The sequence below is a fragment of the Lingula anatina genome, chromosome 1 (genome assembly GCF_051362555.1).
Source record: "Lingula anatina isolate TDL-2025a chromosome 1, LinAna3.0, whole genome shotgun sequence".
Lineage (NCBI taxonomy): Eukaryota > Metazoa > Brachiopoda > Lingulata > Lingulida > Lingulidae > Lingula > Lingula anatina.
The window spans coordinates 5,459,873-5,476,823 of NC_141767.1; the positions used below are offsets into that span (position 1 = coordinate 5,459,873).

Sequence of the window (16,951 nt, forward strand, 5' to 3'; positions counted from 1 at the left end):
CAAAACAAATGATAAGAAGTTACAGGATGTTCAAATGTCAGTTGTAAAAGCAGCTACGTTGACTTGGTTTTATAATCAATGCAGAAAAGTCTGTCCTTATTCCCCAACAATCATTGTTGTTTTTGGGAAATATAATTGATTCTGAAAGTATGACGGTGACTTTACCTAAAGATAAAATGGATCACATTGTACAGCAGTGTAAAATGCTTATCATTAAAACAGAAGCAAAAGTAAGACTAGTAGCTAAAGTGATTGGAATTATAGTTTCAACATTCTCAGCTGTTGAATATGGTAAACTCCATTATAGAGAACTTGAAAAGCAGAAGATAAGTGCTTTAAAAAGCAACAATGGAAATTATGATGCTATGATGCACATTACAATTAGTATGAAGCAAGAATTACAATGGTGGATGGAAAATGTCCATTTGCAAAGAAAGATAATGTAGATGCTGATGATGCTTCTAGGAAGTTTAATGAACGTTTAGAATGGAAGTTGAATGAGAATGTATTTCAAAAGATATGTGAAAAATTTGGAAATCCATTTATTGATCTTTTTGCCTCTAGATTAAATGCGCAAGTTGAAAGATATTGTTCATGGCAGGCAGACCCCTTTGCTTGGGGTATTAATGCATTTACTTATGATTGGGGAACACTGAATTATGTTTATCTGTTTCCACCTTTCAGTTTGCTGGGTCATTGTATCCAGAAGATTCGCAAAGACAAAGCCAGGGGTATTATAGTGGCTCCTGTATGGCCAACACAGATATGGTTTGCAAAGTTGATGGAATTACTTGTGGAAAACCCAATAGTCATTCAAAAGAAAAAAGGTCTGCTAACTTTACCAGGGAACAAGCTCCCAGTGGAACATCCTCTTATGGACAAGTTGAAACTCATTGTATGCAAAGTATCAGGGAACAGTTTAGAGAACGAGGCCTTTCTGAGCAATCAACCCACATACTTATGTCATCTTGGCGTACAGGGACAAAGAAACAATACAACGTGTTCATTAAACGCGGGTTCAAATACTGTGGTGAAAGGAAAATTAATTCAATTTCACCACATGTGGAAGAGGTGATAGAATTTCTTACAAAACAGTTTAATGATGGCTTAGCTTATGACAGTTTAAATACAGCAAGAGGTGCTATTTCATCAATGGGTATTCAAATTGATGGAGTTTCAGCAGGGAGTCATCCATTGGTGATAAGATATATGAAAGGCATTTATAATTTGAGGCCACCAAGACAACGTTATGCTCAAATTTGGGATGTTAATAAAGTTCTGGTTTTCTTAAGGAAACTTTCACCAGTAAAGCACTTGACTTTGAAGGATCTGACTTTAAAACTTACAATGCTCATGGCATTAATTAATGCCACACGTGTACAAACATTGCATTTAATTTCTGTAGTTGATATGAAAAAGTTGAGTTCAGAGTTTGTGTTTCAGTTATGTGGTTTACTGAAGCAAAGTAGACCAGGTTGTAATTCATCACATATTGTGTTTAAAGCTTACCCTCCAGATAGGAGGTTGTGTGTTTATACTGTTTTAAAAGAGTATATAGCTCGTACAAAGACATTGCGTAGGCATAATGTTGATAAAAATTTGCTTATAAGTTATATGAAACCTTATAAACCTGTTCAAAGAGATACTATTTCTAGATGGATCAAAGTTGTAATGACAAAATCGGGAATAGACACTACTTTATTTGGTGCTCACAGTGTGAGAGCTGCTGCTGTTTCAAAGGCAAAAATGAATTCTGTGCCAGTGACAGATATTTTGAACAAAGCTGGTTGGAGTACTGAAAAAACATTTGCAAAATTCTATGAGAAACAAATCGAGGATAAAGCTACCACATTTGAATATGGAGTTTTAAAAAGGAAGTAATGAGCACATTCATATACTAGTATATACTGGCATGTATAGGTTTACATGAGTATCTGTTGATGATTTGTTGAAACTGTTCTAAACGATATTTTAAGCTGAAATAAAGGCCATTGAATACTGGTTTATTGATGTTTGTCACATTTTACTTTAAAGTCTCATTTAAGACTGACCGATATTTTTATACGAAATAGAATTTAAAATTAAACGAGACTTACCTTGGTTAAGTCGATGTTTGATTGTAATTCTGTGAGTGTAAAAATGAGGGAGGGCTTAAATGCCACCCTCCCCACCCAGCTTACTCAGTAATATAATTCCAATGTAATCAGCTCACAGATATAAATATATATATATATATATTTCATAATACTACTAATAGATAAATAAATAAAAATGTTCTTTAAAAAAAAAAATGTGAAAACATCAAGCTTTAAAGGCTGAGTACGCATGCGCAAGCATATCTCATTTAAGCCCTCCCTCATTTTTACACTCACAGAATTACAATCAAACATCGACTTAACCAAGGTAAGTCTCGTTTAATTTTAAATTATCATGTTACTACACAATAAACCATTCACATATTACACCCAAAACACTTCCATAAATTAAGTAACAGGAAATGAACAACAGAAGCACATAGCAGAAATTATCATTTGGCACTTTATCAGTTAAATTAACAGTGCCTTCCACCTGGTGTGAAAATTACACCAAGTGAATCTAGCCTTTTCCCTATCAAAAGTCACTAATAAAGCAACCATTGCCAGTCAATGTAAATATGGTTTTTACAATACTTTAAAAGAGATAATATAAAAACAAAAAATTCAACCTCTCAGAATAATTTCTGACAAGTTGGCTTTAAATTCTCTTTGTCCTGCAAAGCGGCTGATATGTCTTTAGCTGATGGCCTCTGATTAGGGTCCTCACTACAGCAGATGCAGAACAACTCTATCATGGGTTTATGACTAGCACTGTACACTAAATGAGGTGGTAGGAGAGGGATGGTGCCAAGAGATTCTCTGCAATAATAAAGAGAACCATTTTGGTGTTGGATTTAAATAATTATTTGTGAAACTAGATGGGAGAAATGATTCATGGGATTACAAAGCACTACCTCAAATGTTTTACTTGGGTCGTCAAGGCACTTCTAAAACTTGTCTGTAGCAAGTGGTGGGATTAAAAGTTACTGCTTATGATATATAATATAACTTGGACTTTTAATGGAGGTATTCTTGTAGGAGCAATTTATCCAGTTTTCAGAATTTTGTTTAAATAAAACTGTCAGTGGGAAAAACTCACCTATATGAATCTTCATCAAAAGCTAATGATTCTTCCTCTGAATCTTCAGGGTCATCCATATCAAAAAACTCACTGTGAGGTGTACATAGAGACAGCATCTCGTAGATCACACAGCCAAAAGCATAAATGTCAGTTTTGTCACTGAGGGACACTAAAACGAAAAATAAATAAATAAATAAATAAATAAAAAATTAACAGCAATGTTTTCTCCCAAAGTCTAGTATATAAGATAATACAATGCAAATTTAACATTTTTGGACTATATAACATTCAGCAATGGAAACAGAATGTTTAAAAAATGTGTGTGTGTATTGGGTTTACAGGTCTCTCCAGTTTTGAATGCCAAATCCAGCTACTTCCAAACTCTAGAGATTCTTTACCAGCTACTTCAGTATATAATACCTTTTGGTCTGCAGTCTTCATCAAAATCTGGATCTAATGCTTCTTTTGCTGTCCATGGCTCTGTTCCAATATACCAGTCTTCTGGATTCTTTAGCCCTTGAAGGGTGTCATTCAGTTCAACAGAGACGCCAAAGTCGCACAGCTTTACTTCATCAAAGTTGCCCTTAACAAGGATATTGCCACTTTTCAAATCTCCATGGAGGAGTTTCTTCTCATTGTGCAGGTACTCTAATGCAGAGGCAACATTGCTGGCCACCTGAAATGGAAGGTGGGGAATCTTGCATATTGCATGTTCAACTTAAAGAATCTATGCTTTTCATAAAAATTATTTTCTGCTACACAGAATTTTTGCAAAAAGTTTGAATTACTACAGTATTCATGAATGCACAAAGTTCACTTTTCAATTTTCATATATGTATGTATCATAATGTCTATATACAAATACCTTTATAATCTGATCAACAGGGAATGGACCTTTAGCTTCCTCCTGCCTCTGTTCAATCAGAGCTTGTAGAGATCTTTCACTACTTTCCATGCAAAGACACAGTGTTCCATCCTTTGCCCTATATATGCATGTAAAATAACACTGAATAAAATCAGATGAATAACAAACAAAGCCCGATGCAAAACTGCACTTTATATTTTTTTATGAGAGACAAACAATTAGATCGATGGCATTCTACTTATAAACATTTAATAACATGTTGAATAGAAAGGATATGTCTGGTGACTTCGTTCAGAGTCACTTACAAACTAATTATTGCAAAGATATTCGCATTAAACTGAAAATATTTAATAAATTGTTATTATCAATTTATCACATATTCTGAAAAAACACCGTATACCTTGAGGTACCTCTGTATCCAACAATATTAGGATGACACAGGGATTTGAGAATTTTTGCCTCAGTCTGCAGTCTCTCTTCATACCTGAAAATCAGTTATTTTAAGAGATAATTAATATTCACAAGAATAACCTGCAGGCATACATCTGGTCATACTTTTTTTTAACTTTTTCTAACATACTATCTAAACCCTTAAAATTAAAATGAATTAAACAGAACAGGGCAAAACTATTTCAACAAATAATTCCGTAAAATATACTCTATTGTGTAGAAAATGGTTGTTGTATGCTGTCTGAAAAAGTTTGATAATTTGAATTTAAATTAAATTAAAAACTTACAGATAAAAATAGAGCTTAAAGGGATAATAACTCTTCGTATGAGATCTATGTTTCACAATAAAAACCTTGTGAATAACTCATAGAAATATAATATATTCTGTTTTACCACAAAAACAGCAGTTATAGCTATTATTCTGATATCTGAGCTTGTCTTTAGACCACGTGACCTCCATTGATGGCTATACTCTGTTAAAATCTCTTAAGAGAAAATTGTTGTTCACTCCAGGAAAATTCATTTTTTGGCCGAAACGAAGAGTTATTATTGCTTTAACTATAATATTTGTACGTATGTAATTAATTAATTCGTTAATTATATTACGTTGATAAATGTTCAGAGGCACAACTCCTGTTTATCTTCTTGACAGCCCAAGGAGACAGCACTCTGCTAGGTGTAGAGGGAGTCCTGTCATTTGGCAAAAGGTAAACATTGATACCTGAAAGTCAAGTAATTGATAAAAAAATTACTGTGGACAAATATTTCACTTAGAACTGTAGATTTTTAATTTTGCCCATGTAAGTCAGCTCAATTCACTGTCATTCTTATCAGTTATTTTTTTCTTCAGTAAAAAATTCCATCTACTGTTACAGTGTAAATGACTTACTTAACATAATGGAGTTAACATAATAGCTTCTTTATTCAAAATCTAAGGTACTGAGTATACCATATCTTGGAGCAGGTAGTTTGACAGCTGCCGCAAGAGAAATACAGTATGTATCCTCAATTTTTTTTCTGTTAATTAAAGAAACTATCAAGGAAAATGTGTAGAGTTTCAATTTAACAACTGTCTCTCAGTCAATTTGCTAGAGAAATTTTAACAAAAGCTGTCTGGATTTTAATATCTCAGAAATGACCAAATAAATGCTGGTAAAAAAAAAAAAAAAAAACTGTACATGTACGGTAACAAACATATTTTACCAGTTCCATATCCTAGTTTCTTCATAAATGGTGATGGTGGTATTGAGACACGTGGGCTTGAATGACTGATGGATTTCCTTAAGTGTGGAGCTCTGACTGGAGTTTTGAAATCCATGTTTTGTGTAGCGTCAAACTGTCTGAAAAATAATAGAACATTTAGCAGGGGAATGGGAAATAAAGGCAGAAAAGGCACACACACACACACACACACACACGCACACACACATATATATCAACAATGACGACAACGGGCAAACCCTCTCCCTGCCGCCAGGTTCAATGAAAGATGAAAATGTCATTTGACAATGACAAACTGACATTGGATTGGTAGTCATTTTCTGTCAAAAAAATCGCAGACCTACAGCACTTGAATTTTAATCTGCTACTTTTAAACATGTAAATCGTCAATAAACCCTGCACATATTTACCGTTTATATAATCCGTATTGATTTAATCGAGTTTGGTGCCCTTCTCCAGCTTGATTACTAAACAAGGTAAGACTTATTGGTTTTGTGACTAGTAACACATTTTGAAACGGACGGGCTACAATACAAATAAATCTCCAATCATAAAAGATTATTGACAGAGGGAGTACAATATTAATGCTATTGAATAATAATAATAATACATTTACAACAAGCCGTTTTGATATGTATTGCTTTTCTAATTAGTTTTCAAAGTACTACTTTACAAACAGGAAAGATTTGAATATTTAATAACTGAATGTATTAGTGGTAGCTGGTTATTTCCTGTGTCAACTAAGTTCAAATCTGGTATTAGTTTAGTAATTATACTGTCCTTGAGGATGTATAATTTACATATATTACTCTACTCATTTGTATATAATAATCACTCATATTGTACAAATGATAATATGCTATGATGAGTTTGGCTTAAAAACAAGCCAGCTATTTATTCAAAACTAAATATCTAAAAGCGTGCTGGTTTCAGTACGTACGGGTGACTACCGCAAACAACAACTGGGCAACCTTTCCAGTGAAATTGATCAGTCTCCCTGTGGAGTGGCACATGAAATGTGACCTTGCGTGATATATAAAACGTTATGTTCTCTTTCTTCTGCCAAGTTTGAAGTACTTAATTAAGTAAGAAGATGCCAAAACTGGGGAGAAGGGTAAGTTTGGCTTGGTTCTCGAGTCCATCGCCACAAGACTTGTTCTGATAAGTGATGACCGTTGTATTGTTATTTAGCAATAGGACTGCTTCGTGGCTTTCCAGTGCATGTGTTTTAGTTTGTCACAAAATTCCACGACATCACCACGAACCTGGAAGAATCAGTGAAGTGAAAGCGTTCCTTAATTTAAGTGTAGATGAAATGTATTATTAGTGCCTGTGCTTCTATTCAGTATGTCAACGTAGAACCCTGGAAATAAACTTTTGGCTTGCTTTGAAGTTTGATGAAATTGATAATTCAATTAGATGTTTTTTCTCTTAGTTTTGGATATGGTCGATTTTATCAATTTAGAGAAGCCTATATTTTGTGTGTTAGATTTAGCCATTTTCTGACCTTTACATGATTGTTTAGTACAATGAAATTGTATAAGTGTGTGCACATGTAGAGAAATGGGCTAATGGTGTATATTATTTATCCCTTCAAACGTCAAGCGCTGGTCAGATGAGGTAAAATACTTTTTGCAGTGTTTAACAAAATATGTGAATGTAAATTTTAGTGAAACTTAAACATTTATTTCCTTGGAGAATTGTTGGTATTTATATATTGTCTGTTGAAGGAGAGCATGAGTTATTATTCATCTTATTTTTGAATACATGTTGGAAAAAGAGAAAATCACTTGCTGCTGATGCGAAGCTATATTAAATATTATCTTCCAAGAAAAAGTTTGCCTTTTTCTTTTATTTTGTTTTAAATATTTTTTTCTACTCTGTATCTCATATTTTTATATATCTCAACCTGATTGTTAATTACTGAGTATGTTAATTTGTTTGTTTGCAATCTGTTTGAATTATTTGCTGGTGTGAAATTGCTGAGCCTTCTCCTACATACCATCAGTCATAAGTTTGCTTTGCCAATAACATCTTTAAGTTGTCAAAGAACATTAGATATGACAAATATTAATGGTGATATATTTATTTAAGGTGGAGCCCACTAAAACACCTTGGAGGCTGATACTTAGTATTTTAAGTGTATTTGAATTATTTGCTTTACAGCAATTAAAAGAGATTTTATCTCTTTCTAAGAGTGACAGTTTGTGGGGTTTTAAAATAAACACATTAGAGACACTTTCTAAGGTATTTGAACAATTATCAAGGACTAAAACTACTAAGCAATGGTGGTATGCCTACTTGAAATACAGTAAATGTTAATGATGTATTTTTCTAATCCCTTTCTTTCTCTTAAATTGATTCAATTTTTAGTTTTATGCGGTGGGTTTTTTTTTCAGCTTTACTCACAATGCCAATTATAGCATGAATTATTTCATTATTAAAATGCTTCAAAAGACCTGCCACTAAGACAGTGTCATAGCCTTTTTGAAGATGAAGAGAGGTTTAGGGCATGAATCATCCTTTAATCTGTCACTGTATTCTAGCTATGACCACGTGAATAAAATTCTTGACAATTGTTACTGGTATATTAAATTGTCAATTAGAAATTATACTAATATTTCTTTGTATTCTGATTGTGGTTGTTATTCTTTTGTTTGTTTCAGAGTGACATACCTGATGTGCAATATGCAATCAGTAAGAATGTCACTACCACTAATGCTCCCTTTGGTACAACTGACAGTCCCAATGTGAGGGTCAAGATTGTTGGGGGAAAGACGGTCATGGTATTAGATGAGTAAGTATAATATAGACTGGGATTTTATATTGGGAGACTTCTAATTTTTTCTAGTGAAAACATATTATTGTAGGCTGCAACAGGTTGCATACATTGAACAGTTGAGAATTCTTCCACATTATAAGATCATGAGTGGCTGTATGCAATCACATCTAAAATGTATAAAAAAATCAGCTGTTAGATTAATTGTACCTGGACATATATCAGCAGCTATGGAATTGAAATGAATTCAATTATGTTTTAGATTTCAGTACAATTTTCATAAAAATAAGCTTTCTATTTGCTGCCATACATATGCAGCAGCCTATACCATGCTAATAGTAATGTTGAGCCCAGACTCTAATGTGAGTAATCTTCCATATTATCCTCCTGAGCTCTGTAAGCTTACTTTATCACCCATTATCCGTATATTAATTAATATAGAAAACCCGGCTCGATCCATTTAATTAACTTGCATGAGAAACTATTGGCTATTGTTAAATCAATACACCTGCATCCCGCACGCTCAGTCTTGGCAGTCTCCCAATTATTAGAGAATAAAGGTAGGGGCATTGATTTAAATAGATTACTTACTGGGTACATATTGTACTGCTGTTAATCACTGACCTCTCTTCTGTTCAAGTTTCTATTCAACAATGTACAAGGTCTGTACATCAGGAAATAAAAATGTTACATGAACATTTTTATCAATACTAAATATTACAATACAAGGATGGAGCATTATTGACAGAGGCAATTAAGACATGAGGTGTGCCTCAATCACATTATGAATGGTCTTCACATTTATTAACTATTTTCATTGGGATATACTTATATTGTATGTATAGTTCCAAATATCCTGTTTTGTATCAAAATCTTATTTAGTTTAATTTAAAAACAGGATGCAGTACTTTTATCTACCAATACAGTTTGTACTCGAATATTATGAATGTTGTATTCATGTCAGGGTAGCAGAGTGACATTTTATTTCCTAGAATTGTATATACCTGTCAATTGTGAGTCAGTTATAAATACCATTCATAGACATTACATTAATACTCAACCCAGTAAAAATGCGATTAAAAACCTACAGTGATATATCTTTTAAAGCTGCAGGTCCAAAGGAATGGAATCTATTACCGCTGGAAATCCGAGCAATTCAGTCTACCAAACATTTTAAAAAAGAACTCAGAACATACCTTTTTAGGAAATATTTTGATTAACTCTTAATTGGTTTTATAAATCTTGTATTAATTGCATTTAATTGTATGGAATAATGGCTGTTTTACCTAAATTTTATTTATGATATTTTAAGTAGTATTATTTATGATATTTTATGTAAAGTCTACTGAACATTTTAAATGGATTTTAGACTTAAAATAAATCTATTAAATAAATCTGTTATTATCGTACCAGGGTACATGTAAGATTGTACAATATTTTACTTTTAGCACTGGGAAAACAAGTCCCAAGTCAGGCAGTGCACTGGCACCCATTACAGAGAAACCCAATCATTTTGATCCCAAGGTTCTCACCAATGCTGATAGAAACACATCCCAGTGGGGGTTTTGTAGTGCACAGAAGGTAAAGTTAATTCCTTCATGGCATGTCTTTTTTCATCAAAAAGCAACATCTGAGAGTCACTTTGAGATTTTATTAGATTTTTATTGCATTTGATATACTTTTCTATATTTTTTTTGTGATTTCACATAATTTATTATAAAAGGTTGGCCAGTTTATGTGCAATTAAACAATTTCTTTAACTACTAGTAATAACAATAAGTACCTGTAGTATGTTAATGTGGATAAGTCATGAAGATTGTTTTAATTACTAGCATTTTCAGATTCCTTATCAAAATAATAATAAAATCCCATAAATATGTATACAAGATTACACATTTATATGTTCCTCAAAATTGTAACTTTTTGTGATTATCATTTTAGGACATACACAATTCTCATTTCCACAAAGTAAGTCAGGGGAGGGGACCCCTGAACCCACATACTATACTGCCCCCTATCCACAACAGTCAACACTTTAGGAGTGAATCTACTCAGACTGATGTAGAGGAAGGAACACAGACAGACTTTGATGATAACAATGATAAGGACATGTTCCAGAAGCATCTTGGTTATGGTGGAAACATGCCTTCACATGCTGTTCATCTGACAAAACAAGAGGAATTGACTCTTTTAAATCAAATCAATGAAGGTCTGGGCAGGTATGACCCTCAGCTCATGAGAGATTTGTACCTGGAACTGACAGGATATGATAAACATTTAACTGGCTGGATTCTGTTTGAAGATCTCCAGCACTCCTTGTCTAAAATGCAGGTAGGATTAAATTTACCCACACCATATAAACAGTTAAGGTCACTAACCTTTAACGTCTTTGTAAATCCAGAAAATATAAGTTTGTTGAAGTATGTGTATCATGTTCTCTGATACCTTGATAGCACTTTGTTTCAGTAAATTACAGAGCCCATATGTTGAAATAATGTCATTTATTCATGACAAATGTACATGTACTTTGTTTTGTACATTTATTTATTGAAATGGCCAGATAATTTCTACTATCAGTGCCACATATAAAACTTATGCATACCATTTCAATATATATGAATGGTGTCCATTCTGTTTCGAATGTGTTCTTCAACCACAGTTTTTATTACATTTCAGGCTTATTCAAAAGCGAAGGTAAATGTTGTGAGACTGAAAGATTTACAAACAAGTTTCTTCTTGTGGATTTAAACTAAAAGCTTTCATTTTCTGTGCTTCTTTTGTTTTTAATGCCCATTGAAGTGAATATTGCACTCTTTATACTACTAATATCATCATTCATTGCTTTTATTTCATAATTTTGAGTTTCAGCACTGGCCTACATAGACTACATGTGTGTGCAAGCACAAATTCATAACTTTTTACACTTTATGATGATTTGCAGCGTGATTCCCTCTTAACCAAGAGAAATTTTAAGAGTGAAATCTGAGTTTTCACATTTATACTGTCAAATTTGATTACTTTATAGTAGTGGGAAGCTATAAACTTATCTTTCCTGTTTTGGTCTCTCTGATAAAGAAAGCTGTGTTTATATGCATACATGTACCATCTGAAAAGGGGACTAAAAGTGACAAAACATTCCTTGCAGCTGTGGATTCTTAATTGTTTTTCTACTGGATTCATGCACTTCAATATTGCCTTTGATAAAAAGAAATTGATAGTAAATGGAATGTACTATAAACCATGTATCCTCTCTTCCAGGTGTATTTACCCCCACAAACAGTACGTCTGGCAGCATCTTTATTTGTATCTCCTGATCACCCAGGACAAGTCAACTATGAAAAATTTTTGTCCTACATTGGATCAGCAACAAAGGATTATAGATCTCAGCTTCAATCTGGGCAACCAAAGTATGCTATAGTTTTTAACATTTACAAGTTTTTGTGATTGAAAAAGAACTTGAGGTTTGTTGTAATAATTTGCTTTCATACACAAGAGCTGTAAAATAATTATGCATTGTATAAACTGTAAACATTAAAAGATTTCTAACCTACACATCTTTTACATATTGCAATAGCAGGTATAAAAAAATATGTACCTACAATTTTGTTTGATTAAAATTATAAATACAAAGATGAAACCAATGTGTGTTATTTACCTACAATTTTGTAACAACTCTCATAGAACTGAGCCTCCAAAGAAAGTTTCCAATGTCAGTCCACAGACCTACCACAAGGGAGACGGCAGGGTGGCCTATAGTGACAAACTGAACAGTCCCAGGAGTGTTGCTGAGACGTCACCAAATGTAGATCAAAGGATCACATATTACAGGTATCCTGGGACACAGCCTACCTCAGAGGGGTACGTATGCAAGATGACTGGAATGACCATCAAATTATGTTATTTTGTTTGCTTATAATTGGGCATTCATGGCCCTGAAAGCCCAGTTAGAATTGTGTGGAAAAAACATTAATTCTAATTAACATACTGTACACATGTTTACAGTATTTCATAACTTTATTTGATTCACTTGAAAGAGAAACATTTAAGTTTACAATTTGTCACTGTAAGTTTAATCTTTAAAGATATATCCATTAAGAAGAAAAACATAATATTCGAAATTATTGCACATACCTATTACATTGTCCATACCTTTTATATGATCTAAACAGACGTGTTGGTATAATATCTCATTGGAGCTCTTTAATTTAAGGAATTCCCCTAGAGAGCCAGATTGGGTGTATGAGGACAATGCCAAGTTACTTCGCATTATTGAAGATACATTCCTTCAAAGCAAAGATGAGATTGATCTGGAAAAGATGAGGTCATTGTTTGCTAAAGCTGACAGGGAGAGGCGAGGAACATTATCTAGGGATCAGGTAAAAACTCAACATACATACTAAATGTATACGATTCATAGGAACATTAGTTATTCTACTATTCTTCAGGGAAAGAAGACAATTTTGCATTCTGAAATCAATATCTATCCAGGTGAATTTTGATATTTTTACATTTCTTACCAAGTTATTTTTGATATAGTAACATTGTTTTTAAGCATTGTGATCATTTTCATTTCAGATTAAGGACATTTGTGTTTACAGTTCCCTGCCTTTACAGGGGTCTGTTCTGGATAGGGTTGTGGATAAATGCAAAGGAATGCATGGCCAATACCAGTAAGTTCATGAATAATTATAACATATTGATAAATATATTTTTAAAATATTGAATGAAAATTATTGAAAACAATAGTTCACTTTTAAAAATTCAATCTCTGCAATATCTGACTTGTAAATTATATACTCATTCCATTAACAAAATTGCACAATTTTCTTTTAATATTTATAGTTGGGAACAGTTCCTTGAATACTTGGAGAGGGTGCAGCCCCTACACACAGGCTTACCTATTCCTGATAGTAAAAAACCACTGGAATATGCCAAGCAAATTCTGGAGCCAACTGAAAGCTGGCCAAGGAAACCCACAGAATCTCCTGTACAGGTATCACCTAGGGTAAGTATTAATGTCCTGTAACAGTAAATTAATGAAATAAATATAAAATTATAAGTTTTAACATTAGATAATAACTATAAAATTATGAAAGGATTGAAAGCTCACTATGAAACAAGCAATCTGAAAACAGAATGGAAAAGGTTGGCTGGATGTACAATGATACACCGCTGAATTTACTGGTCAAATTTTATCATATGAAATGTTTTTATTGGAATTTTAATTAAAAAAGGAACTGATCAGTGGATGTCCTCTCCAAAATATGTACATTTGTATACCCACTGTTTAACAGCATTTTATTTTGCTAAAACTGCACCCAAGCAAATTGCAACAATTATTTTTCTATGGTTGTAGGGAATCGACCCTGGCAGAGGTGCATATGGAGCTCCTTCAACATCAGGTCAGCAAATGAAATATAATGCTGTGGATCCCAATGACCAGATGCATATGAGGCACTCAAGAATGGATAAACTGGATCATTTAGATAGCCGATTCAAAGAGCAGACACGCAGTGACAGTATTGAACATCAGTTGAAAGAACTTGAAGATAACTATCAGGTAAAATAAATCCTCTGTTGACAAATCTACTGATAATCTTAGGTGGCCCTGAGTAAGGAAATTTGAGACAACTATTTTATGATCATCATTAGTTTAGTATATATATGGTGCAAGTAATCAGGTCAATACTCATGTTGAAGCACTGTTGCACTATAAATCACATTGGAGTCAAGAATATGTTGCATTTTGATTTGCCACCATTGCACACTCTAGAAAGCCAGAGAATCTCTACAGAGACAGCAGGAAGTAGAGCATACTAGGTCACAGCATGTGGTTGACTCCCAGTAAGATAAATGTTGTCATTATATTTAGTGCATGGTGTGAAACATTTTATGTTGTGAAAAAGAATTGTTGAATGTATGGTTTATTTATTTGCATTTTCCCATCAATTCAATTATTCTCTTCATTTTCATATTTATTGTCTTTTTTTTTTAATTTATATCCATTATCTTTGTTTGTTGAGCAGCTTTTCCAAGCTTGATTGTTTTGTCCTGATTTTATCTGATTTAATGTGCTTTATTTTTTCCTTTTATGAAACAAAACACATGTTGTGATTGATCTGAAATAAGTATCATTTTTCTCATTGTCATAACCTTTCCTTATTTATTTTAGGTCATTAGGCATAAAACATATTTGTTCATTAATTTTTGAAGAGACCCATGTATTCTGCATTGTCAGTTTGTCCAAAATGTATTGCCAAGACTTTAAGATTGCCAGTCTCCACAATATCAAAGAAATATTTTTGTTTTCCGATTTTGAAAAAGAAAAACTAATAACAGCACTATCTTTTGAGTACATATGCACATATACTACACTAGAATTAATTTATCTATGAAATTCAATATTTGTCCAAGCATTAGCAGGTACAAGTTAGATACCTTGCATCTGCTTGTATACAGCAGCTGATCTCTATACAGCTGATCTCTATACAATGAATGTGTATTGCACACTGTAATATATGAATATAAATTCAAAATCATAATATTTCTGTCTTCTTACAGTATGCAAGACGGAGACTGGAGGAGGAGAGGCGACATGAGACAGAGCCATGGTTCCAGAGATTTATGAAGCTAGCCAATGCTCTGTACGAAAGTGACACAGATCATTCTGGTAGGTATCTTTTTAATATATCCAAATGACACGTTTCATAAATGTGGTATCCAAATAACGCATGCTTCATAAATGTGGCATCCAATTAAGACATGCTTCATAAATACTGCATACAAATACATGTAACGTGTGCTTTATAAATATGGCATCCAAATAACATGTGCTTCATACATACGATTTTAGAATTAAGACTGTTAGTAATATATTAGATAATACTGGTGTTATTGCTGTAACAAGTATCATTTACGTTCAAATTAAAGTCATAAATTTCATTTGCTGTATTTTGTTTTCTTTAATGTTTATATAAAATATAAACAAATTGAAAATTTTATTTTAGGAGCATTACCTGAAGATGAAGTGGAAAGACTATGTAACATGTACAATGATGCTTATTATCTTGACATTCCTGAAAATGAGATACGCAAAGCAGTTAGACAGAGTTCCAGTGACAGAGGATTAGTGTACATAGACCCCCTTCTACAAAAGTTGGGTTTACAAAAATAGAGTATTTACTGGTATTTCATTATGTTTATAGAGAAATGCATGTACATTGTGCCATATGTGTTAGTTGCCTTTGTGAACTTAGGGTGGAAATGTCTACTACTGTATTAAAAAACAACAAAACTTAATTGTCATTTGTAATATTTGCTCATAAAATTTTTTCCAATAAATTCGAGATATGAATCTGTACATTATCTGTGTGAAATAAAGTGCAAATAATTTGCCTGTGGGAACTAATCAACTCACAGGTGGCTAGTTTTAACTAGACGTTTAAAGTAAATGTTATATTGAGTACAAGTTTGAACTTCAGATTTATCTTAAAACAAGCTTTATGAACAAGAAATACTTGTTTGACTGTATATACTTATAAATAGTATTTTGTATATTTGTTAGTACAGCTTGTCTCTGTAACATTGTTTTTGTCAGTTTTTGTATACTTTGTATTATTGATATTTTATTGTTTTTTACTATAAGTTTTTAATGTGGATTATTCCAGGCCTGTTATTGTTATGATTGGAAAAATAGATGCTTTTTGATCACACACAAGCACCAGGTTCTAGATGCATTTGGCTATTAATTTGCTTCTGCGCATGGTCAGATCTTAGAAAGTTGCAAGATATGCTTTCTGTTATATATTTCATTTGTCATCAAACACACTTATGCCACACTATGTATAGCGACCACCAACAGATAGAAATATTTTTATGCAATGCTTAGTAGTACATGTACCTTACAAATTTTTTATTGCAAACTATAAATGTAAATATGTTTAATGTTGTTCAATGGTGACACTGTATGAAAAAAATATCAGTAAGATACTTTTTGTTTGTTAAAGCATATCTCTTTTGTAAATATTTACTGAATGAAGAGTTTTAAAATGTCAAATTTAGCAATTGTTTAATTCAAGTCAAATATATGAAACCATAATCTAACTTTTTAAATTAAGATATTATTTGACTTTGATTTTTTTCATTAAAATTTTACTGTTTAGTTCTGTTACATCAAGGAGTTAACCTCTTTGGTTAGACACTGTATGTCTCCATTCTTTACTGGATTACGCATAGCAATAATAACCATCGTGATTTGTAGAATCAAATAATATTATCAAAAGCATTTGTTGCTCAACCACAGAAAGGATGATAATTAAATTAACAGGTATTATATTGTGTTCAGTATGTGCCTCTAATACATTTTACAGTATTAGCTTATTCATGTATTAAATAAACTTTCTCTCTGTAAGTGTTGTTTTCTGATACTCCCAGTAATAGTAAGTAATGCATCCTGACAATATATTCTGAGATCATTACAC

The 16,951-nt window shown here is 32.7% G+C and overlaps 3 protein-coding genes across 7 annotated transcripts; 2 read left to right on the forward strand and 1 right to left on the reverse strand.

The window, feature by feature from the left end:
* Positions 1-438: 438 nt before the first annotated feature.
* Positions 439-2,001, forward strand: LOC147763864 (uncharacterized). The gene has a single exon (XM_087002801.1). The coding sequence runs from the start codon at positions 751-753 to the stop codon at positions 1,879-1,881; it is 1,131 nt and encodes a 376-aa protein (XP_086858927.1). The 5' UTR covers positions 439-750; the 3' UTR covers positions 1,882-2,001.
* On the reverse strand, positions 1,681-6,258 carry LOC106176572 (lymphokine-activated killer T-cell-originated protein kinase). Of its 2 annotated transcripts, none has more exons than XM_013559031.3 (8): positions 6,103-6,258; positions 5,675-5,811; positions 5,078-5,192; positions 4,422-4,505; positions 4,022-4,139; positions 3,577-3,832; positions 3,175-3,325; positions 1,681-2,894 (listed from the first exon to the last, which is right to left on the reverse strand). In XM_013559031.3, the coding sequence occupies exons 2-8, from the start codon at positions 5,787-5,789 to the stop codon at positions 2,708-2,710; spliced, it is 1,026 nt and encodes a 341-aa protein (XP_013414485.2). In that variant the 5' UTR covers positions 5,790-5,811; positions 6,103-6,258; the 3' UTR covers positions 1,681-2,707. The 2 variants fall into 2 exon arrangements, with proteins under 2 accessions (XP_013414485.2, XP_013414486.2); XM_013559032.3 differs by having other exon boundaries at positions 5,675-5,807; positions 6,103-6,250.
* On the forward strand, positions 5,388-16,881 carry LOC106176510 (uncharacterized protein C1orf87). Of its 4 annotated transcripts, XM_013558935.2 has the most exons (14): positions 6,613-6,806; positions 8,359-8,489; positions 9,920-10,052; positions 10,413-10,802; positions 11,148-11,165; positions 11,730-11,878; positions 12,153-12,329; positions 12,682-12,847; positions 13,047-13,141; positions 13,314-13,476; positions 13,828-14,031; positions 14,245-14,315; positions 15,033-15,141; positions 15,479-15,648. In XM_013558935.2, exons 1-13 carry the CDS (start codon positions 6,786-6,788, stop codon positions 15,097-15,099), a joined length of 1,785 nt encoding a protein of 594 aa, XP_013414389.2. In that variant the 5' UTR covers positions 6,613-6,785; the 3' UTR covers positions 15,100-15,141; positions 15,479-15,648. The 4 variants fall into 4 exon arrangements, with proteins under 4 accessions (XP_086858924.1, XP_013414389.2, XP_013414387.2 ...); XM_087002798.1 differs by lacking the exons at positions 6,613-6,806; positions 14,245-14,315 and adding an exon at positions 5,388-5,466 and having other exon boundaries at positions 15,479-16,881; XM_013558933.2 differs by lacking the exon at positions 14,245-14,315 and having other exon boundaries at positions 6,614-6,806; positions 15,479-16,881.
* The last annotated feature ends 70 nt before the right edge of the window (positions 16,882-16,951 follow it).